This window comes from Glycine soja, chromosome 3 (genome assembly GCF_004193775.1).
Source record: "Glycine soja cultivar W05 chromosome 3, ASM419377v2, whole genome shotgun sequence".
Lineage (NCBI taxonomy): Eukaryota > Viridiplantae > Streptophyta > Magnoliopsida > Fabales > Fabaceae > Glycine > Glycine soja.
Window position 1 is genome coordinate 1,086,268 of NC_041004.1, and position 23,960 is coordinate 1,110,227.

At 34.4% G+C, this 23,960-nt stretch overlaps 1 protein-coding gene and 1 pseudogene across 1 annotated transcript; both read right to left on the minus strand.

Moving 5' to 3' along the window:
* Nucleotides 1-1,385: 1,385 nt before the first annotated feature.
* Nucleotides 1,386-23,824, minus strand: LOC114405615 (annotated as a pseudogene).
* On the minus strand, nucleotides 9,875-12,703 carry LOC114405614. Its single transcript, XM_028368065.1, has 5 exons — nucleotides 12,637-12,703; nucleotides 12,045-12,217; nucleotides 11,339-11,509; nucleotides 10,412-10,522; nucleotides 9,875-9,961 (listed from the first exon to the last, which is right to left on the minus strand). The coding sequence occupies exons 1-5, from the start codon at nucleotides 12,701-12,703 to the stop codon at nucleotides 9,875-9,877; spliced, it is 609 nt and encodes a 202-aa protein (XP_028223866.1).
* Nucleotides 23,825-23,960: the final 136 nt, after the last annotated feature.

Sequence of the window (23,960 nt, forward strand, 5' to 3'; positions counted from 1 at the left end):
ACCCTAAGTTTTTAAAATAGTCATAAACCCTAATTGGTCAATGAACACAAAACCCTAATTAGTCAAGTACAAATCACCCTAATTAGTGAAATACCCATAAACCCAAATTTGTCAAATACCCTTAAACCCCAACTAGTCAACTAGACCTAAACCCTGATTAGTCAATACTTCTAAACCCTAATTAAGGGATCTCGATCAACTCATCTAATATCTTATACAAGGGGTCCTTAGGAGTAAAACCCTCACCATTAACACTAGATGAAGAATGAAGACTCATGTTGGTTCCTAAGTTATGGTTCTTTCTTGTTGGGGGTTTAAAAACAAAAGGTAAAAGAAACTATGATTGAAACTAGCCAAAATAAACACTAAAAGAGGTGTGAAAGATAAGGTAAAAACTAATTGGTAAAAGGCAAGTTACCTAGGCGGTTTGACAATGAAGAGTAAAGGAAATAAGCTATGAAAGTAAGCAAGAAATTAAAGTGCAAGAAATACAAACTAGGCTGATCCTAAGAGTGTTTGGATGACCTTATTTAAGGTTCCCAACAAAACACTCACTATCCTAAGGGAAAATTGCCTAAAATTATTACACACAAATGGAAGTAGGGTGACCTATTGGAGGCTCCCAACTTACTTCCAATGAAAGACCTTTTTGTTACAAAATTTGAAAGCAAAGCATTGTCAATTACAAAATTACAAAAAAAAAGTCCTCAATTGTGGTGGCTATTCTATCTTTGGTGTTTCACTCAATTTGGAGTGCTTCTTAGTCCAATAGCTCTTAAGGTGGTTGACCCCTTGCTTCTCGACTCAAATTCTTCAAGGTATGACATCAATCCTCCTTTCCAATTCCCTATATGACAACTTAGAAGCAAGGAAACAAAGAGACAAATAATAACCAAAGACCAAAAAAAATGAAATGAAAGTTAAACCAATAGAGTTTTAACAGGACAAATTTTCAAGGATTATTCAACAATTAAAGCAATGAAAAGCACACAAAAACAAGCTAGGACTCAAAGAGAAACCTAGAATGGACCTAGAGTAGAGTAGAAAAACAAAAAAATTTAAGTAGCCTTTCCATCCAATTGAGTATGAGCCATATGAAATCAGTAAAACACAAGTAGCCTTTTCATCCAACTGAAATTTTTTTTAAGTGCCGTTATGAAATGAGTATTACCAGAAAGCTTGAAATGAGTATAAGCCATATGAAATCAGTATTACCAGAATGCTTGGACAGTCAACAATCAAGCAATAAGGATCTAGCATGCCTACATCTTAGTACCTTCTACAAAACTGAAGAAAACCAAGTCAACCCAACAAACAGTTAAATCATAAATGCTACGTACCTTTGTGAAGCTCCGCTTATACATAAAATCTTCCTTTGTTTTTTGTACCTTAAAAGGATACTAATTAACAACGTTTCTCTTTACCTTGACCTACACATCAAAAGAGACAACAAATCAACTACCTCTCAGCCTGGAAGATTATGATTGTCATCAATTGGCTCAAAACCAACAAATTCCTATAGCTAGGAAAACTATTGTGGCAATCTTACAACTAGCTCAAATTCATTTACAAAGAAAAGCTGCATACATTCTAGCAGCAACGGTCTTCGACTCTTGGTAAAATCCTCAACCCTAGTCACTGGTCAGCAAGGATCCCAAACTCTTGTAACATCCTCAACCCTGTTCATAAATACGACAATGTTATAAATATTCTAAGTATCACCCTTTTAGTATTTTATTCCTTATTCATAAATAAAGAAAACCAAGCAACCACAAATATCACAATGTTATAAATATTCTAAGTATCATCCAACATCATTAAAGGGCTAATAAAAACATCTCAATGTAGAACCACAACAAACATCTTATGTACCACACGAGTGAGCAACTAATAAGTAAAACAAAGCATTCACAACAAAAATTCAGCAGAAAGTAAAAAAAATGATTGAACAAATGAACAATATTTCACCACATATGCAAACCCTAATCCAAGAACTATTGCAAAGACAAAATTTACCATGAATTGGAATTGGGTAACTCAGAATTGAAGCTCGGCATTCCTCTTTCAGCTCCCTTGTCATCTTCAACAACAACAATCCTCCTGGTAGTTCTACTCCCCATACATCATTCTCACCACCACATCATCAATTCCCCTGCACCTCAACAAAACATGAAAACCTTAAAACCCCTAACCCAAAAAAAACAACAAATTCAACAACAAAGTAGCTTCCTCGGTAAAGTTAAAATCAAACTACTAAGAAATTCTCAGAACTAGTACAACGCAAAACAGAATCAGAAACAAATATAGAACAAACCAATCCTAGGTTTGAGCTTCTAATTGACAAGTCTTTATGTGTAAGTGACTAAATCTAAAGACTTGAAAAGAATCTGATTACCTTGAGACGTCTCCATGCAGAACCAGGCCACCTAATACTATCGATATCTTCATTACCAATTATTGTACCTGCATGTCCAGTTACTCAAACAAAAAGGCAATAGACCTGGTTACAAAAAGTTTCCTTGTAGATACTATAACTACCATTAAAAGCTTTTGTAATTATTTTTTTCCTTAGGGATAGATGCATTTCAAAATAAACCATGCATGACTTAGCCATCTTGTCAGCACTTGCTACCTCAAAACCATCTCTTCTATGGAACTCTTTAACTTGCTCCATTAGTTAAAAATAAAACAAGGATCAGAAAATCCTTCAGAAAAATGTCTTACAATACATATTATATTAGCAGGTCATTCAAATTCTTAAAGTAGTCCAGAGTTTCACCAGTAACCAAAAAAATTGGTCATAAAATTAGTCCTAATCATCAACAACCAAAGATAAGAATTATGATAAAAAGTTGAAAGCTGATGTTGAAAAGAAAGAATGATGCTTACCTCTGTGTCAGGTAAATTTTTATACTGCGGCAGCACCAGTCGCTCGGCAAATTCAGTGTATGAGCATGGAACTGATTCAGTTATACCATCAGAAAATTTGAAAGAAATTGAATCTTCTACAGTTGAGCTTTGCTGGAGAAGACAATCAGGGCTCACTGGAAGTAGAGGAAATATTCAAATCATTCACATGATCCTTGATCACAATGAATTACAACTTGCTATGGTCATCTTCAATTTCAAGATGATTATATCAGCACGTTCATAGTAAATCTAGGTTATAATTTCAGTATACATCTCATAATCAGGAGCATGCAAACAGATTAAACAGCTTTACAGGACTTCTATTTCCAACATAGGAGTGAGGGAAAGAAGATAGATCTGATGAATTTAAAGAAAAATAAATTATGCATAATAACAAATATCTCTAAAACTACAAGGCAGCGTGAACATTGCAAGTGATCAATATCAGAATTCAGAAGCTACTAACTGAACACTGCAAGCATGTTGTATCTCCAACCACAAAGGCAGCAAAGAGAGGGGAAAACGAAACACATAGAAAAATCAAAGAGATAGGAAAAAAGAAAGCTTACAAGATGAGAAGGCTAGGGTTCAGTTTGGCCTTCAAAGATGATTACAACATGAACGGCGGCCAAATACGTTTCACCAAAATAATAATCAATAACTATAGTTATGTATGTAAGGGTAATAATTAATTTACCTCTACAACAGGATCCTGGTATGAAGTAGTTTTGTATGTAAATCTTGCACAGACAGCCAAAATAATAAAGCATTGACCAACCTGTTATTTACCCCTGAATCATCAGCCCTCCCAAGAAGCCTCGGTCCCAACTGCCTACCTAAACAGTCTGGAGAACAAAATAAGTAGTCCATAAATGGTTTAAAACAGGCACAAGGTGAGACATAAAACATGCACTTAAACCAGTATTCATTCCTCAAACTCAATACTAAACTAGCGTTTAGAATTCAGGAACACTTGCCCCAAAACATCACTTACACAAGTTGCACTTAAACCACCTGGTCACACTTCAAAATTCAGAAACTAAAACAAAGTATGTACACTAGCCAGAGCTACAAAACTTTCACCACAAAAATCACTTACACCAATTACTCTACCACACACAACAACACAACTTTTATTTATCTTAGCGGATGACATTAACTACACAGATCAGCAGGCAACTGAAATTCATCAATCTACCAAACACAGATCACTCACGACAAACAACAACAAGAACAATAACAAACAAAGCCTTACTCAGTCAGACTTACACATTAATTGTACTAAAAATGTAAAACACAAAACATCTATACTCCCTGTTAAGAATCTAAAAATCTAAAAATGATTAAAATGATACTTAAATTAACACCAATGAATCCCCTGACTGGCTACCCTGAATCAGCCACCTCATGCCCATTTGAATGTTATATTTTGTCGGGAATTTTAGCGGCTCTCTCTACTCCATATCATCTGCGAGTAGGTTCTGAATGTTTAGATATGGAAATGAAGAAATAACGTAGTACATGGTGCTTTAGGAGATTTGTAAAGTAAAAAAGAAAAAAGAAAAAAAGAACACATTTAACATTTATTCCCCCTCAATTCCTTATTTATTTTGTCTCTGTATCTATACATTTTAGTCCTTATATCTAAAAAATACTCATTTTAATAGGTTTTGTACCACTCTTGGGCCAAAGATCAAATAAATACCTGGTAGCTTGTTCACTGTAGAAAGTATCTGGCCTTGTTCCAAGTTTCATGAACTTCATATCTACTTATTGTGATCTATCCCCAATGATCAAGAAAAAACCTCTACTTGAAAGCCTGCACAAATTCTGAACACTACAACTTTAATGCTACTACAGATCCCATAAAGTAAAGGTCAGGATACTATGCTTAAGTAATTATAGAGGGAGAAAACAGCCCAAGATAGGAATTCACATGATTATGTCATGGTTGTAGTTGTTGCACGATGTTGGAGACCATGCACTCATGGATTATATCATGGTTCTGGTTCATGATTATGCAACACCCCAACATGATAGTAGCACCTTCTATTTCAATAAACAAACTAAGAACTGGAGGAGAGGGTGAATAAATCACTATATACGAAGGTTGAAGACCAGGACATGAATTCACATGAGAAAAACCCAAAAAATAAAGAACAGAAAGAAATATGCAAAAAATCCTTACCTCAACTTTCATATAACAATGGCCCTCACAACCTCATTGGTTTGCATATAACTCTGCAAGAACTTCAATTTATAGATGTGGTGTCCTCATCTACAGATGAAATAAAGCAAGAAACAGTAAATTCCAATTTTTGCCTTCATGCACTGAGAAAGAGTACACAGCACAGTAATTGTATAGAAAAGTACTTGTGCTAGATGCCATGCATTGATGCGAAACAATAAACTGTATAGAGAAGAACTTATGCTAGATGCCATGCATTGATGCAAATTTGTCTCTACCCTAGTGCCTTTGGAAGTTACTTCCAACTTCAAGCTGAACTAGATGGATGAAGAATACTCTAATTTAGTTACACCAGATTTCTGATCCTTATGCCCACAATGCCGGTTCCAGACATGTAACAACTAATAAGAAACTGAAGAACTTTAAAATTCAAATACCGATGACTTATAACGTTACACAACTCATCAGTATTGTTTTGTTCATATTTTGAGCAAGGGAATTGAGAGAAAGGCTATAACAAGAATATTTTTTCACAAATAATTACTAGGATAGACAAAGTAATCTCTTCTTAGACTTTTGATTTATTTTTTCACAAATAATTAAAAGAATCACCCCCATCTTCAAATATTATAAAAAATTATGAACCTTACCTTAAGTACGCACTATACAAAATGGAGTCACAGTTCACACAGTCAGGAGTCATGAAATTTTGAAAACTTGCCATCTGAAACTGAATTATACTACGCTTTTCAATCCCCTAATCCTCTTTAAATCTCTTAGAAATGATTTGGGGAGAGAATTTGTTATCATTCATTTATCAATATTGCAGACTTAAATGACCTCTTCAGCATAAATTTGTGACTTTGTTATGTTGTCACTAGATGAACGACTTAATATACATTTCAACAATTGAAATTTCTTCTAAACCCATGCTTGAGCCTATCTGAGTCAAACTACACATTTCACTTAATCTAAACAAGTGTTTATTGGTAGAGGGTTTCTTTATGTACATGTTTTATTTGTTCTAATTCATTTTCTAATTAAGGCAGATACGACATATTCCAACTAATGGTAAATCTGTACGCAGAGAGGTTTATTCAGATGCTAAGATTGCTTAGCGACAGGGCGAATGAATTAACAAACATTGAGATATTAAAGGTATTTCTCTGAAGTTATTATTTATGTATAACATCTTGCATACTTAGAAGTAAGAATGCCATTTTCTTCCTAGACAAAGGTGAGCCAGCCTTAAATTTTCCAACTCTCTAGCATATGGGAAATTAAGTTACCTGCTTTCCTATTCATCTGTATTATAGACTACGTTGTGATGTGATACTACCATAGAATGGATCAGAAAAGTGACTTACATGCTAAGAATGGAATTTTATTGCAATTCTCTCTTGTTCCATGAAGTGCTCCTCATAGCACAATGTGTAGTGCTTACTCCTTATATCAATAGCTTTGTCTCCTGTGGAATGATGTACATTGGATTTAAAATGTCATCGGACTCTCATTAACAAAATTTCTAGATATTTGTTAATTTCATATGAAATGAGTATAAGCCATATGAAATAAGTAAAACACAAGTAGCCTTTCCATCCAACTGAAAAAATTTTAAGTGCCGTTATGAAATGAGTATTACCAGAAAGCTTGAAATGAGTATGGCTTACAGTATTACCAGAATGCTTGGACAGTCAACAGTCAAGCAATAAGGATCTAGCATGCCTACATCTTAGTACCTTCTACAAAACTGAAGAAAACCAAGTCAACCCAACAAACAGTTAAATCATAAAGGCTACGTACCTTTGTGAAGCTCCGCTTATACGTAAAATCTTCCTTTTTTTTTTTACCTTAAAAGGATACTAATTAATAACGTTTCTCTTTACCTTGACCTACACATCAAAAGAGACAACAAATCAACTACCTCTCAGCCTGGAAGATTATAATTGGCTCAAAACCAACAAATTCCTATAGCTAGGAAAACTATTGTGGCAATCTTACAACTAGCTCAAATTCATTTACAAAGAAAAGCTGCATACATTCTAGCAGCAACGGTCTTCGACTCTTGGTAACATCCTCAACCCTGGTCACTGGTCAGCAAGGATCCCAAACTCTTGTAACATCCTCAACCCTGTTCATAAATACGACAATGTTATAAATATTCTAGATGGAGGTTTTGGTGGGTGGCTCTTACATGGTCTGTATGGCAGCTGAGGAACAAGATTATATTATCAAGTGGGACTTTCAACGGAAACAAACTGATGGAGGACTCCCTATTTTTACTTTGGACGTGGCTCAGAAACTATGAGAAAGATTTTATATCTCATTACAATCAGTGGTCATCTAACCTTAGAGAGACTTTTGTTTTTAGACAAGGGTAGCAGTCATAGTGTATTGATAGTTGTATAACCAAGCTGTCTAGTTTGGTTCCCAACAAGACTGCTGTCAACTGTCTAGTCTGTCTTGGGAACTATTTATCTGGATTTTATTGTAATCACGGTACCTCTGGTACTTAGATTCATTTCTTATATATATATATATATATATATATATATATATATATATATATATATATTTTTTTTTTTTTTGCTGACAAAAAAAATAAAAAAATAAAAATTCTAAGTATCACCCTTTTAGTATTTTATTCCTTATTCATAAATAAAGAAAACCAAGCAACCACAAATATCAAAATGTTATAAATATTCTAAGTATCATCCAACATCATTAAAGGGCTAATAAAAACATCTCAATGTAAAACCACAACAAACATCTTATGTACCACACGAGTGAGCAACTAATAAGTAAAACAAAGCATTCACAACGAAAATTCAGCAGAAAGTAAAGAAAATGATTGAACAAATGAACAAGATTTCTCCACATATGCAAACCCTATCAAGGAACTATTGCAAAGACAAAATTTACCATGAATTGGAATTGGGTAACTCAGAATTGAAGCTCGACATTCCTCTTTCAGCTCCCTTGTCATCTTCAACAACAATCCTCCTGGTAGTTCTACTCCCCATACATCATTCTCACCACCACATCATCAATTCCCCTGCACCTCAACAAAACATGAAAACCTTAAAACCCCTAACCCAAAACAAATAACAAATTCAATAGTTAAATCATAAATCAACAAACAGTTAAATCAGTTGGTGAGTGGGTCATGGCGGAAAGAATCCACGCGGTGGAGAAAGAAAGTGGAGAGTGGGTCACAGCGGAGCAGCGAAACAGCGACTACCCACGGCAGTGCAGTAGCAGTCTTGATGATGGACAGCACGGCGAACAGCGCGCTATACTACCCAATGGTCATTCACAAAAACCAATGGGTAATAGTATTATCCTGCAGACAACAACGGCTTGGCATAAAAGTAAAGCAAAGGAGACTATAGGGGGAAACATTGTAGAACGGGTGGCGAGTCATTCGAGGGGGAGTGAGACCAACCAGGATGATGAGAGTGGTGAAGAGGGTAGCTTCATGGGATCTCCGACAGCGGAGAGAACCCAAGTGGTGGAGAAAGAAGTTGGTGAGTGGGTCATGGTGGAAAGAACCCACGTGGTGGAGAAAGAAAGTGGAGAGTGGGTCACGGTGGAGCAGCCAAACAGCGAAGACCCACGGCGGTGCAGTAGCGGTCTCGATGATGGACATAACGACGAACAACGCGTTACACTACCCAGTGGTCATTCACACAGACCTATGGGAAACTCGGTCTAGTCGGATACACTCAATTTCCCAGTTGTACTCTCTCACTTTCCAATACACTTTGGTCTGTCTATTATATCTACTTTCACATAGTCCTACACCTGTCTACTGTTCTCACACGCTGCCCAATGTTTGTTTATTGCTTTCTCACACAGCCCAATACATTACTTTTTTTGTGGTTTAAGCTACTTTTTGTTGTTTGTTAACATGTGAATATAAAAATAGAGAAAAACAACACAAAATAAGATTTGAACCAAAGGTCATTAAGTTTTCTAAACTATTTAAAGCCACTGCACATTTATTACTATTGAGTAGATAACCTTAAGAATTTGAACATGCAAAAATTATATACTTGAAAATACTAAACTATTTTTTTCTCCCCATAAAAAAAATAGATGTCTACACCATAAGATAATTATAAAATTATAAAAGATGAAAGAGAAAATAAATCAGTACTAATGTTATCTTTTTATCCTTTTAATTTTTATTGTTTTCAATTTCTCTCATATCCTTTTAATGAAGTTTATATTATTTTTCTTCTGATAAAATATTAGACTATTTTTTTCTAACATCAAAGAGAAATTCTGGATCTGTCAATGGTAGGATGATATACCTCACGGCATCTTCCTTGAGAACCTTAGTTGGTTGCCGCTCAAGAAGCAGGAATAGTTCTCCTCTAGGACAATAATTAGTAATCAAACAAACGTGAGTTTTGGTTTGCAGGTTTGAAATATTTAACAAATTTAGTAAATTAAATAGTAAAGGAGCCACGTGAAAATCCTTGCTACTCTTTAGCTTCAGAATTAAATGTAATAGGAAATAAAGGCAATAGTCCAGCTCAAGACAATATAATTTGTGAAATCATTATCTATAAAACAAGGATATCTATGATAAAAAGGTTGTGATGTGACATATTGGAACTCTGTCATCGCTAAAGAGATCCTAATGTTCCTACCAGTTATTCTAATTGATAAATACTAATCATTCTGTTACTTATTTTAAAGTAGTATTCGAGTTTCAAACCTGGAAGGAAGCATATAGATAATGCAGGTAGAAAAGGGTGGTTCAACTTGTCAAGAATTTCGCTGCATAGCCGTGGACAATTTGAGATCAGAATTCCCTGCACACAGCCAAAAGATTTGATTGTATCCCGCAGCTTGCTTCCAATGTCAATCATGAAACAAAAAATGTTATTGTCACCATAAAATCGTACAGAAAAATACTAAATTATCAAAAAATGGTTATGTTAAATACCACCATAAAGCATGGAAGAGCAAGAATCCCAGAGTATTTGATATTGGTGTTATAAGTAGGAAAAAATCATGAAATTAGAAAATTAAATATAATAAGGAAATGAATTTGCAATTCCTTCTTACTCACTGTCATGACATTGTCCCATGTAAAAATTTATATAACCTCATTGAAAACCTGGTCCTTGAGATCAATGACAAAAAGTAAAAGAGCTAGGGGAGGGGGCAAAGAATGAGTTAAATTATTTTTTTTTACCAAAACCTGATGCATTCACAGAGGAAAACTTTGAAAGCAATTAAAATTATAGATTTTGCAAGCTTGTCCAATGAGGTGACAATGAAAATACCTAGTGTTACTACCTGATATACAGTTTTTGCTGCTCGTTTTATTGTCAATTCCAACTGCATCAATGCATCTTTAACAAGCATACCACGAACCAGAGCAGCAACCAAGTTGACCTTCTTTGGACTCTAAAATACCATAGAAAACAAGGTATGTAAAATGTGCAACTAGTCAGATATTAATCAGATCCTTCTTAAACCATAAATTAAGGCATTTTCCACAGCAAACCAGGGAAGGCATTTCAATGGCTAAAAAATTAGATGCCAACTTTTCTGCAAAATAACATGTTGGTTAAAACACAGAAGTTTCTTAGCAAGTAGCTAGGCAGTGGCACCACATAAATGTAACAAAACATTGTAATTTTTCAATATTTATGTTATGGCTAAGCTGAACATACTTGTGATAATACTTATGTTCACTTTAGCATGCATACTAGAAATGTGATTAGCAAGTTAAAATTAAATAAAATAGATGCTCTATCAAGATAACACCAAAAGTTAACATATATTGTTCCAAGTGACAATAGTTTCATTTAAATAAGGTATTAAGTTTGAGCTTTGTTAATAGAAAAATTAGGCACTAGGAAAGTTTTATCCCCTTAAATGGGTCCACCTAACCTGAGTTGGATTAGTTAGAGCTCCTTGTGATTTCACATATCAAAGAGTCACAAATAGGAAATAAGATAAAATAAAATAAATTAAAATTTAGTGCAGTGTTATAGGAAACTTTGGTTGTCATGTTTGATATACAAAATGCTATAGGTTTTCTTTGCTGCACTTGTCAACACTTAAAATTAGAATTTTTTCAAACATAATACATTCAATGTATAACTTTTCAGGTTTATCAAGCATGCCCTTAATGTAAGAAAACCAACTTGAAAACCAAAAGAAATCAATCACGATCAGTGATAAGGCCTCTCAAACATGTTTTATTGCCTTTAATACCGCTTGAACTTTTACTTGCTTAGTAACAACTTTCTGCTTCTGGTCTTCACCTTTTGAACTACCCAATAATGAAACTGGGACTAAAGGTGACAAAACAGGTGTTTCCTCAGATGAATTTGCCCAACACAGCAACACTTTGAACAAAAGAGGTATCCATGCTTCATAGCTATTCTACAAAAGATTAGCAATCAAACAATGTAAAATTAAAAATATAACTACATCAGATTTGATCATGCAAGAATCACTACTATTGATTCCATTCAATCCCTCAGTCCAAGCAAAAGCCTTCTCCATAAAAGGAACTTTGAAATTTCAAATAAATTTATCAATGGTGAACTTTTCTCAATTAGGAAAATGAGTTAAGACATGAAAGAATCCAAATTAGAGAAACCACTAGAAAGGTCCAGAATCCAAATTCTCCTAACTGTGACAAATGAAAGATTGACATATTCTAGGAGAGATTGTAAGCCTTGAGCTTTGCTATGATTAAGATACCAAAAGTGAGATTCCCAGGAAATACAGTCACCCTGAAGAAAACACAAAAGGAAGACTGGTTATGTATACTGAAATTTCATCCTTCTGTAATTACACTTTCGGTTTCTTTGTTTTATGTTTACAGAAGGCTGAAATGAGATGTCTTTTACCCAAAACTTTGCTGGATAATGGATAGTTTCCAATAGGCACCCAAAACAGTGGAGAAAATAACAAGGGCAAAGTTGACAAAGTTTGCAACTATAGTTGGGGTGGTCAAACAAAGATGCCATCTTATGTAAACAAACTGGTGTTCCCTGAGATAGGCATGACTACTTTGAGGACCATAGTCATGCAAGAAGATGAGCTTTTCAAGTTTTCCTGAATGCTGGAAGAGGTTTGGTTTCTCTGCAACATTTTATTTTTCATATTTCCCTTGGAATGTCAGAAAATTAGCTCCTTCGCAGTCTAAACGATTTCAGTATTTTTCTGTCCACCCAAATCCTCAAATAATGAAAGGGAGTAAATAATGAGGGGAGGGATGATAGCCCCTTCACTTCCCCTTCCCCACCAAACATTGACCCAAACAAGCTATTCTTTAAAAGACAAAGGCTAATCCAATACAGACAAAAAAACAGGCAGCCAAAAAGTTGTAGACACAAAGGCTCCCCACCCCCCAACTTCATCAATTATATCATTACATTATTAACATCCCTAATCTTTAGCCTTTTTGTGTTGAAATTCAGACTTGTTAGCATCACTATTTGAAATACAAGGCCAAGCAAATCAAAACATGATAAATATTATGCAAAAAGAATTGAACATACCCTGCAAACGTGCATTCAAGGAGAAGAAAGTAACAGTCATGGCAGGTCCATAAAGTGTCTGACCCATGTCCATAAAGTAACAGTCATGGCAGGTGCATATAATAAGATTTTACACTTTCCTAAAGTTCCATTGGCTGAAAAGTATTTTTCTTTGTTCTACTATTAATGCATAGCATTTTGATCTGGTCATGCTCAAAATTAGAGTATCATAACTGCTGTAATTTAAAAACAGAAATACTAACGAATCTAGTTCAGTTGGTTGAGCAATGTGCGTGACTTGTTGTATACCCCCCCTCCTGTATCTGAGTTCAATTCCTATGGATCAAAAAAAAAAAAAAAACAGAACTTTATGTTCTCAATGTATAGTTTACTCTGGAGTTTGGACAGTGTCAAGACACACATTTAGCATTTAGGACTTATAATAATTCATTGGCATCTTAGAAGCCAGTTCTTATGCCTGATAAGTTTTCATTCTGCTGCAGGATCAAGTAATTGGAATACTAGATTGGGAATTGTCTACCCTTGGTAACCAAATGTGTGATGTTGCATATAGCTGTATGGTATGTACTATATTGTCATTTTTCTGCATCAATACTTTTTGGCAAATAAAGAGGGCGAGCCCTGGTGCAGCAGTAAAGTTGTGCCTTGGTGACTTGTTGGTCATGGGTTCGAATCCGGAAACAGCCTCTTTGCATATGCAAGGGTAAGGCTGCGTACAATATCCCTCCCCCATACCTTCGCATAGCGAAGAGCCTCTGGGCAATGGGGTACGAAGTTTTTTAATACTTTTTGGCAAATAAAGATGTGTTATAATAATGCATTCCACTTACAGTGTGCTTGGTTGGACGGAAATGGAGGAGGATAGAAAACAATCATTCCTTCTTTTCAAATTTCAAAAAGAGTGTAGAAAATTAAGTGAAGGATCTATCAATAATAAGTGAATTGATTTATGTTAGGGCACCACTCACAATGACTGGCTGGCCTGCTCTCAACAATGGCCTACTCTCAATACTTTTTGGCAAATAAAGATGTGTTATAATAATGCATTCCACTTACAGTGTGCTTGGTTGGACGGAAATGGAGGAGGATAGAAAACAATCATTCCTTCTTTTCAAATTTCAAAAAGAGTGTAGAAAATTAAGTGAAGGATCTATCAATAATAAGTGAATTGATTTATGTTAGGGCACCACTCACAATGACTGGCTGGCCTGCTCTCAACAATGCCCAAGTCTAACTAACTAGTTCCAACTCATCATTACTCACTAACTCCTGCTAGCCAGCTTCCTGATCTGTCTTTTTCCTGACCAACTCTTATGTTGTCTACTCCATGACTGAACCATGTGTCCTAACATGTCCCTTTCTTGGAGCTACAGCCTTGTCCTTAAGGATCAAAGAAGGAAACTGGCTACATCGCACAAATTCATCCTCCCACATTGTGATTAATTTTCCCTTCCTCTTTTCCAGCCTTTGTTGAATCTTGTCTCTCCTAAATAACTTGTCTGCTAACCATTACCATTACATATTCTGGCCCCACTTCATCTTGTAACTCAATTTCCAGATGATATACCAGGTGGTTAGGCACAATTTAATTATGAATATTTTTTTTTGGAAGGTAGAAAATATATAGTATTAATATAAACATATCAGTACCTGAGGTACGGATGAAAGATGAACAAATACAAGACACCTATGGTGCCGCCCTCCAAAAAAGAGAAGAAACCCAACCAAGACCCCACCACAAAAGATACAGGAAACCCAACCCAACTTAACCAAAAGATTCCGAAAGATTGGTAGACCAGTGGTTAAAAAGAGTGTTGAAATCTTTCTCTCTAGCTTTTAACCAAGACCAAGCTAGAAATAAAGCATCATCCATCACTTTGGATGAGCACTATATGACAGCATAGGAATTTAATTATGAATATTATAATGCATATTTAGTGATTAACATAAATGAATTTTGAATGTGCAGTGAACGTATCCTTTTTCATTAGCATAATAGACACTCTTAAAAAAAACCATTATACAATTCAAAACTACAACATAATAAGCACAAACAACATTATGCTCCCTTTGTTCTAATTTTTATACCACCATACGGAATACTGATACAAAAGCTGAGGAACAAGGGGCAGTTAACAGAGAACACAAACCAGAGGTCCAAATACAGAAGCCAGGGGTACACCATAAGACTACGTATAAGAAAGAAAGGGAGAAAGGAAGCTGACCTGGAATGAAGAATTGCTAGATGGTTGATGGTCCTGCCTTAGGGAGACAAGCTTACCCATAAATTGTTAGCCAATAATTCCTTAGATATACACCTTTGCACAAAATGTCAAATTATGTTACCAAGGAATTAGTATAAATAAAGCAATTGTAAGGCACAATGGAGATATGAAAACTTAAGCTTACCTTCCACTCTTACCTTGTCTGGAGGTGCTGGCCTCGAATCCAATTTTTCTCTTCGATTTTCTGTATCAAATACACAGCATCAGTAGTATACAATAATACCCTAGGGTATATATATTCAAAACTAGAAGTGTATAATTGTCGACGATCTGGCCTGTATAATCGTCGACGACAACCATGACAGTGCTGGTGTGCTTCACGACGGCAACCAACTTAGAGAGACAAGCTTAAGGGCGCAAAATGAGTGAGGTAATGCGGGCTAGAGTAGAGTGCAAGTATGCTAGGGAAAAAGATGAAAATTTACTTCAGATTCAAAGACGGTGTTTATAAAACCCGTCTTTGGATAATGCAGTTCAACAACGGTGTCCACTAAACCCGTTTTTGTAACGCGCAGATGACGTTGTTTTCAACAAAAACGTAGTTGAAATAAATCTCTTATTTACTATAATGCCACCGCCTCTAAAACAACATCATTTTTGGAACCACCGTTGTTGAATGCGCATCGTAGAATACTATTATTTTAGTAGTATTTATTGCTTTCTCACACAGCCCAGTACATTACTTTTTTGTTGTTGACGCTACTTTTTGTTGTTTGTGAACATAAAAATAGAGAAAAACAACACAAAATAGGATTTGAACCAAGGTCATTAAGTTTTCTAAAATATTAAAAGCCACTGCACATTTTGAGTTGCCTCAAAATAAGTGGCACAAAATCTTGACTTGCCTCCACAACCTGCACATTTTGTTAGTCACCTAAAGAGATCAAAAATATTATTTGTATCTTAACAAACTTGAATAATTTATTCCTCTTCCAAATCAAGACTTTCAGTCCCCCTATTTTTAGAATATCCTAGATGATCTCTTAAGAATTATTCTTCTTTTTATATTTTATGATTTGTTCCCTTATTTAATTAGGATCTTTGTAATTATAGGCATGTTTGATTAGAATGTGATTTATAGGCATATCAAATCATGTATATAAGAATAAAATCTCCTGTAATTATATTTATTGCAATCATACTGTATAAAGCAGACTTTGTTGTGTAGTTAAGACACAGTTCCAACGTCTGTTGTATTGGTTTTTCTGTCTTTCAACAACAGTTTTTCATGAGAGGAATAAGCATATAAATTGTCATTTTATCAGAGAGAAGGTTCAACAAAATCTTATATCTACCTCCCACATAAGGGCAAGTGACCAACTAACAGATCTGTTCACAAAGGTTGTGACCAGAAAACACTGTTATTTCATTTGTAACAAGCTAGGCATGATTAATATTTATGCTCAAACTTGGGATTTGGGAACAATGTTAAAGAGTTATTATGGATTGAGTTAGAATTAGACTATTGAAAGAATATGGGCTTGGCCCAAATATAGTTTGCACTGCATTGTATTTAACTCTTAAAATATTAGCATATAATACAAAAAAAAAATACAACAATAACGAAAATAGCCTTTGAGCATTAACATTTAACCAGACCCAAGGAAAAGAAAATGCAAAAGACAAATATCAACTAAAGAAACATGTCAAACAAATATTGGCATTCAGGGAAGTAACAACTAGTTGCAAGTAAAACTTACATATTATTAGGAAAGAAATGAGCTTATACGCTTGGAATAGATCTATCTTCTACCAAATTGAGTTTTTTGAGGGCAGCTCTAGTGCATTTGGATTTCCGTGTGTCAATAGTAGACCAGACATGACACATAACCAACACCGTAGGAAATAGCATCAAGCATAAATACAGGAGGGAGTTGATGTTTTTATTTTTTCAGAACCCAAGAAGAACATAAGGATCCTCTAGATTATAGGAAACAAAGAGAAAGGCCCAACCAAACCATAATGAAAGATTCCCTTTTTTCATTCACAAAGGTGTAAAAACTGATACAAAAAAGAATTGACCATTTAACTTTAAATATTCCAAATTACATGAAAAATGATAGAAGCAGGGAATGATGGTAAATAAAACAACAAAACAGAAAAGATATCAAAAAGGCATGTTAGACACCTGGTCTAGAGAATCTTGAAGCGAATAATGGGCTTCTTGAAAAGTAGAGAAGGAAAATTCATCCCATGCAAGGGTCATGGACAGAATGGAAATACTTTCCAGCTCATCTAACTCAATCTGGGAGCGGCTAAAGAATTAGTATTTAAAGTTATTAAAGTAATGGCAATAAGAAGTTGAACCTTTACCTGACAGAAGGCCAGTTATCGTGCATCAAATATCAATACCACATTCATAAACCACTCTTAAACAAGAATAGTCACAAATAAAATATAAAGTTCAAGGCTGAAAATATGCTGCTATTCAACTGGATAGTTCCAAAACAAAGATCACTTTGGATTAAGCTCGCCACATATTAGTAGAAGAACATTACAAAACATAAGCATATTTGATAATTAAGGAAACGCTCTCCATTTTACTTTGATTGAATTGAACCCTTATAAGGTAAAATTGTTATACTTTAGAGTGTAAGAGAATCACTCATTACAAGACATAACATTTAGAGTTTGGTTCTAATGATTGGATATTTTTAGCCAGATCAGACTTGACCTGCATTAGAGTTCAGTAGTAGTTAGTAGATTAGGTTGCAGTCCCTACAGGAAAAATATATATCAGCCCATATTAACCATAAACAGTAATAAATTCTTCTTACAAATTTAAAAAAGAATACACATTGAAACCATATTTCTCCAAAATATAGTGTTGGAATTTTGTTTGGTACACTTGAATGCATGAAAGTGTTTCATTTTTAAGTATATTGAATACATGAACACTGTATAAAAAAAAATAAAAAAATACATGAACACAATATAACAAAATATAAAACCAACGTGCATTAAGGATCTCATGTTTTTGTATAAAAGCATAAGTTTTATTTTGATATACTGTCAAATGTAAAAAAAAATTGTAAATTAATTTAATATTGAGTTAATTAATAGGCATGTGCATTGTTTGTGCAAGAAAATTATATTATCAATCAACTAGAAATATTTATCATATAACTTTAATAATAATTATCATGAATATCAATAAATTTATCACACATATGACAGTTTGTGATTAAATAATAATCTAAAAGTTTTTTACACTTTCAATCAACTAACTAGAAATGATGACATATAAAAAATTATTAAATTAATTATTATAAAAGTTAACAGACTTATTATATATGATAATTTATAATTAAATAAAAGTGTAAAAAGTTTTTATAAAATTTCAGTGCATAAATTATTTACTATGTATTATTTATTCTAAAAAATTATTTTAGATACGATTTTTAAATAATTATTATAAAAATCAATACTCTTATCATAATCGATAATTTATGATCAGATTATTATCATAGTTAGTGGATTTGAATTAAACTCTAAAAGCAAATACAATTCAAACCTTGAGGGGAATTAAACTCTAAGAGAAAACTACAAATCAAGTTGATGGAAATAAAAGTAAAAACTAAGTGCAAAAAAAGAGCCAGCAAAGCAACCAATTGAACTCCAATAATGCATGTATTAGCAACAGCATACAGAATGACAACAAACCAAGTCACAGGAATGAAATTAATAAATCATCACACATTCAAAATAAAATAAAGGCTAAAATACACTATTGGTCCCCTATAATGCTCAATCCGCAATTTTGGTCCCCCTATTTCCAAATCAAGACATTCAGTCCCCCTATTTTTCAAAATCAGCGATTTTGGTTCTTCTGTTAGTTGACCGTTAATTGATTATCCATGGTCAAACATTGAGTGAAAAATAAAAGTATCTAGGAGACCAAAATTGCAGATTGAGCATTATAGGGGGACCAAAAATGTATTTTACCCTAAAATAAATTCATGAAAATAAGGACATCCATGTAAAACAAGCAATATTAATGAAACATACAGCAGGAAGAAGGTTGGAAACTGCAGTGCCTGATGATGTAATGGCTACTGCTGGAATGTGAGATCCTCTTCCATATCCAACAGCATGATATGCAAGTGAACGCTCATTGAAGCATGAAATACATGTGATTAATTTGTGACTTGCAGCAGCAACAGCAACAGGGGAAGGTCTAGATCCAGGAGCAATACACAAATACTAAACAAAAGAATAAATCAGAATCATGCATTAATATTGGTGCAGATGTAATATTTATCAGATCATCTCACCATCAAACCAAGTCTTGTGCATTCTTCAACAATAAGCGATGCCCGAACAGTGTTAATATTGGAACTTTCTTTCAGGGAGTTTGATAATTCATTGGCATGATCCAACTGATAATACAAGAGACAAACATAACAAGGACAAACTTCAGACAAATACAACAGAGAAACATAACAACTAGAAATAACCTGGCAAATGAATAATTTTCTTCTTTTTTCTATGGTACATGAATTAAATTTCCCAAAATCTAGGTGAAATAGAGCTTATTTTTAGATCTAGACCATTTGGTTATTTAAATTTTAAAAATCTTGTTCATCTTATAATTGATTTTGAGATAGAATTTGTTCTTAAAAAGCTCAACTCTAAGTTGGCTTTCTTCTAGTCTAAAATTTTCCAAACTTCCATTCCCTTTTATTCTTCCTCTCTCACAGAGTCATTGCAGAATAAGATAAAGGCGTAAAGACCTATACATCCAAAAGTCAATCATCCTGCAAAAAAAAAAATATTATAAATTGAATTTGAATTAGTTTTTTTGTTAGAGCTGTAATAAAAAGAGTATAAACAATTCATAAACTTTACCTAATGTAACATGAATAGAGTTCAAATGTGCTGTCTTCGTTCTTTTAATAAAATGTTGAATTTCAGTACAAGGTAAGTGGGCAGTGTACTGTCTGTGATTCAAGACCAAAGGGATCTTGTGTGCAGTGTTATAACACTCAGACTGGACCAGCCAGTCCAACCGGTTAAACCGGAACCCGGGCATAGCACCGGTTCGGGTCACATATCAAATCGGATATGCATCTAACCCGGTGCCATGTAATCAACCCAACACTGAACCAGTAAGAACTGGGAAACTCGGTCTAGTCGGATACACTCAATTTCCCGGTTGTACTCTCTCACTTTGCAAATTATAAAACATATTTATTTGAAAAATTATTGAATGTTTTGGACTGGTAATTGCACTATAATGCTATTCCTAGCCTTTGTTTAAAGAACGAACACAGTTGCAATTGCATGACATCTATTGTCATATTAATGAAAAGCTCATTACCACATAATAAAATAAACAAAGAAACATTTTTTTTATTTTCTAAATAACTATTTATTAGCAGCTTGATCCTTCACCCAATCCTTTATGACATGCATATTTAATGAAATTTTTATCAGAATAAAATAAGGGAATGGGAGAATGTCAATGTTATAAGGGTGCAAAGCTCCAAATATTAAAATTTAAAAATATAACCTAAAGGTGAAAATATTTGTTATAAATGACTCAGGTTGATAAGGAGTACTCAGACAAATAACTGAATCATTTTAATAATTTACCTGCTTTAAAGGACAGCAATGGACATGCCTAAACTCTCTGAAATGCTTCTTCAGATATTCCTGCAACTTAGGGACATCCTGTCTCCGAAAAATATCCCAGAGAGCACCATCTGAAGCATCCCCCCCAAACAACAAATCACCTTGATTTATTTTTACTTTGTCAACCTCTATGACCTCTGATCCATATGAAATACCATCCTCATTAGCAATGGCAACCTCATTACTACCAGACGGTTGATGAAACTGATCAACTTCTTTCCCATCACATAATCCACCTTCTTGTTCCATGACTTCAACACTACTTTGCCTGTCCAAAGCATTTATTGTAGAAGGTGAATTATTAAGCATGTCAACATTAGTTTCTCCATCCTGATCATCACCAAGTAGCTCCCTTTTCTCTTGCTCGAGATGCTTTTGCTTCAACTTCTCAATGACAGTAAGTTGATCAGAATCCAGTTTCACTTCAGCAATATGAGTCAACACATTTACCTAAAACAGCCAAATTATTAAAAAAAAAATGCTTCAATTCCTTCATTGATAAGCATGCACTCAGGGCCACATACAGCAAAATATACAAAACACTAACAAATGTTTGATCAGGAAAATCTATGCAACTGACATAAGTATATATACGCAAATTAAAGCCTTCTCTAAGCCAAAGGCATCATTCATTTCAAGTCCTTAAACATACTAATGTGATGATTCTACTATCATAACAAGAGTAGTTTTTCTAATTATCAATCAATCATTATAACAATCAGGGAAATAACTCGTCAAATATAGAATCAAATGAGAGTTTATGAATTGAAGACAATGCACAGAACTTAAAAACTGACATGGAATTGAAGCCACAAACTACTCATAAGAAACAGAACAGAGAAATGCAATGGCTTATCAAAGACAACACTTTATACATCCTACAAACTATACACCATCCAATATGAAATCTATTTAAAAAGTTCAAATAATTTAGAAGAAATCCTTGAAAATAACAGCCCAGGAAAGAAATAGGCAAATAGAGCATACTGCATCAGACATATCACAATGGAGCTTAGTCACTGAATCACCACGTCCAAGCTCCTGAGGAAATCCATAAGCAATATATGTTTTTGGCCCCAGGTCTGGCTTTAGAGAACCATTAGGCAACTTCACAGCAAGGTTAAGAGAACCTTTGTGAGGATCAGTATATTCCTTGAAGGGTAAGGAAGATATGAACTCAGCAAATGACAGGCAATTGTTCCTCAAATAAATTAGAAGGAGGCCAATCTTTTAATTTCAATATCTGTGGCCAAGCAAGCCAATCCCTACGACCATTTGTAGAGCCAGTAAAAAGTTGGTGGATATTAATTTCCCCCTGCATTTAACCAATACCTCAAAAGAGAAATGCAGAAATCAGCAGCAACTGAGTAAACAAGTCCAGTAAAAGCAGTAAAGAATTACTAAATCAGTAAAATAAAGCAGATATGATTTACTCTAGTCTGATTACTAAACAGAAAAACAGAATGAGTACAAATCGAAAATAACATTTTCAACAAACTAAAAAAAATAAAAAGTACATTTTACCCAACATCAGCTAGATGCTGTAAGTCTAAGAACTAGACAAACATACCAAAGGATGCAAGGGCAACAAGAAAGGTCTGGGCAGGCAAAGCAAAAACAGCAAAATGGGGCAGGGACAAGAAACAGCCAAACATTGAGATAAAATTTTCTAAGATGATAAGATAAGGAGCAAAACCTAGGACTAAGAAGATGAATATGATGATGATGGTAGCAGGATAAATTGATCACACTAGCCATATTTCTTGAGAATGATGGAGAGACAGCATAAAGCATGAAACAAGGGCTTAAAATTTGAGACTAATATAAAAACTACACTCAGAAAAATGATTTCTAATTATCACCCTAATGTGTGTTTTGTTTACCAACATTCCACCTTAGGCCGGTATCTCTTTATGACCCAGATAGCAGAACATCTACAAACTGTTTCTTAAAGTGGAACCATCCACCAAAAAATTGTAATTTTTCAGTACTTCACAAAATATTTCAAGGACATTCTGTTCTGATGACTCTATGGAATTCAATAACTGACAATATTAAATGCACTGAAATAACTCTCAAGTCTCAATCCAGAAAAGGTGGAGTTACTGAATTCAGGAAACATGTAGGAAATTCAACAACATAAAAATTGCTAATATTAAATAATTCTCCAAATGCCATAACTGCAGTGGTTCCAGTTAAAATAAGTACCAACATTAAACAATTAAACATAATCTTCATGAGAATGAAGGTGAAGAATGAAATTTGTGTAAAAAGCTCTCCATGGTCAATAAAGTTAAAGATTGGGAAATTAAGCAAACCTCAGTCCAATCTAAGCAATCAATTGTTTTCTCCGCCAAATGTTGGCCATGCTTGGTATTAGTTACATGACGTAATGCACGCCACATGACAAGCGGTTCCCAGCTTAAACCAGATGTACATTCAAGCACATTGCTGACAATGACAGGCTCCCCCTTTTCCCAATGCCACTGAAAATGCCTTAAATCCTTGTACTGAGGATCTACAGCTTTAGGACAGAATAAATAGTTGTCAGTCAAATCTTCTCAAGAAGCAGCCTTCCTCATATTACTATAGCTAACATCTGTGTTTCTATCAAGCTTCAAACATGAACAGAAGTTGTCTGCAGTCTTAACTAGTTCTTTTGCTTTACACACTAACTCAGACAAAATGTTGACCCAATATGCTTCTCAGTTCAAGAAAACCATGGTTACATTCATCATTGACTTTTGGACAAGGAATTCAGGTAAGTAACAACTAGTTGCAAGTAAAACTTACATATTATTAGGAAAGAAATGAGCTTATACGCTTGGAATAGATCTATCTTCTACCAAATTGAGTTTTTTGAGGGCAGCTCTAGTGCATTTGGATTTACATGTGTCAATCGTAGACCAGACATGACACATAACCCACACCGTAGGAAATAACATCAAGCATAAATACAGGAGGGAGTTGATGTTTTTATTTTTTCAGAACCCAAGAAGAAGATAAGGATCCTCTAGATTATAGGAAACGAAGAGAAAGGCCCAACCAAACCATAATGAAAGATTCCCTTTTTTCATTCACAAAGGTGTAAAAACTGATACAAAAAAGAATTGACCATTTAACTTTAAATATTCCAAATTACATGAAAAATGATAGAAGCAGGGAATGATGGTAAATAAAAGCAGAAAAGATATCAAAAAGGCATGTCAGGCACCTGGTCTAGAGAATCTTGAAGCGAATAATGGACTTCTTGAAAAGTAGAGAAGGAAAATTCATCCCATGCAAGGGTCATTGACAGAATGGAAACACTTTCCAGCTCATCTAACTCAATCTGGGAGCGGCAAAAGAATTAGTATTTAAAGTTATTAAAGTAATGGCAATAAGATTGTTGAACCTTTACCTGAG

Bases quoted from the DNA above. Each gene is read 5' to 3' on its own strand.
- LOC114405614 (XM_028368065.1), bottom strand. From the start codon at position 12,703: ATGGGTCAGACACTTTATGGACCTGCCATGACTGTTACTTTCTTCTCC. The intron at 12,218-12,636 runs GTATGTTCAATT...AAAATGTTGCAG, and splicing joins CTTGAATGCACGTTTGCAGG to AGAAACCAAACCTCTTCCAG. The intron at 9,962-10,411 runs GTAGTAACACTA...TGACATTGGAAG, and splicing joins CAGCAAAAACTGTATATCAG to CAAGCTGCGGGATACAATCA.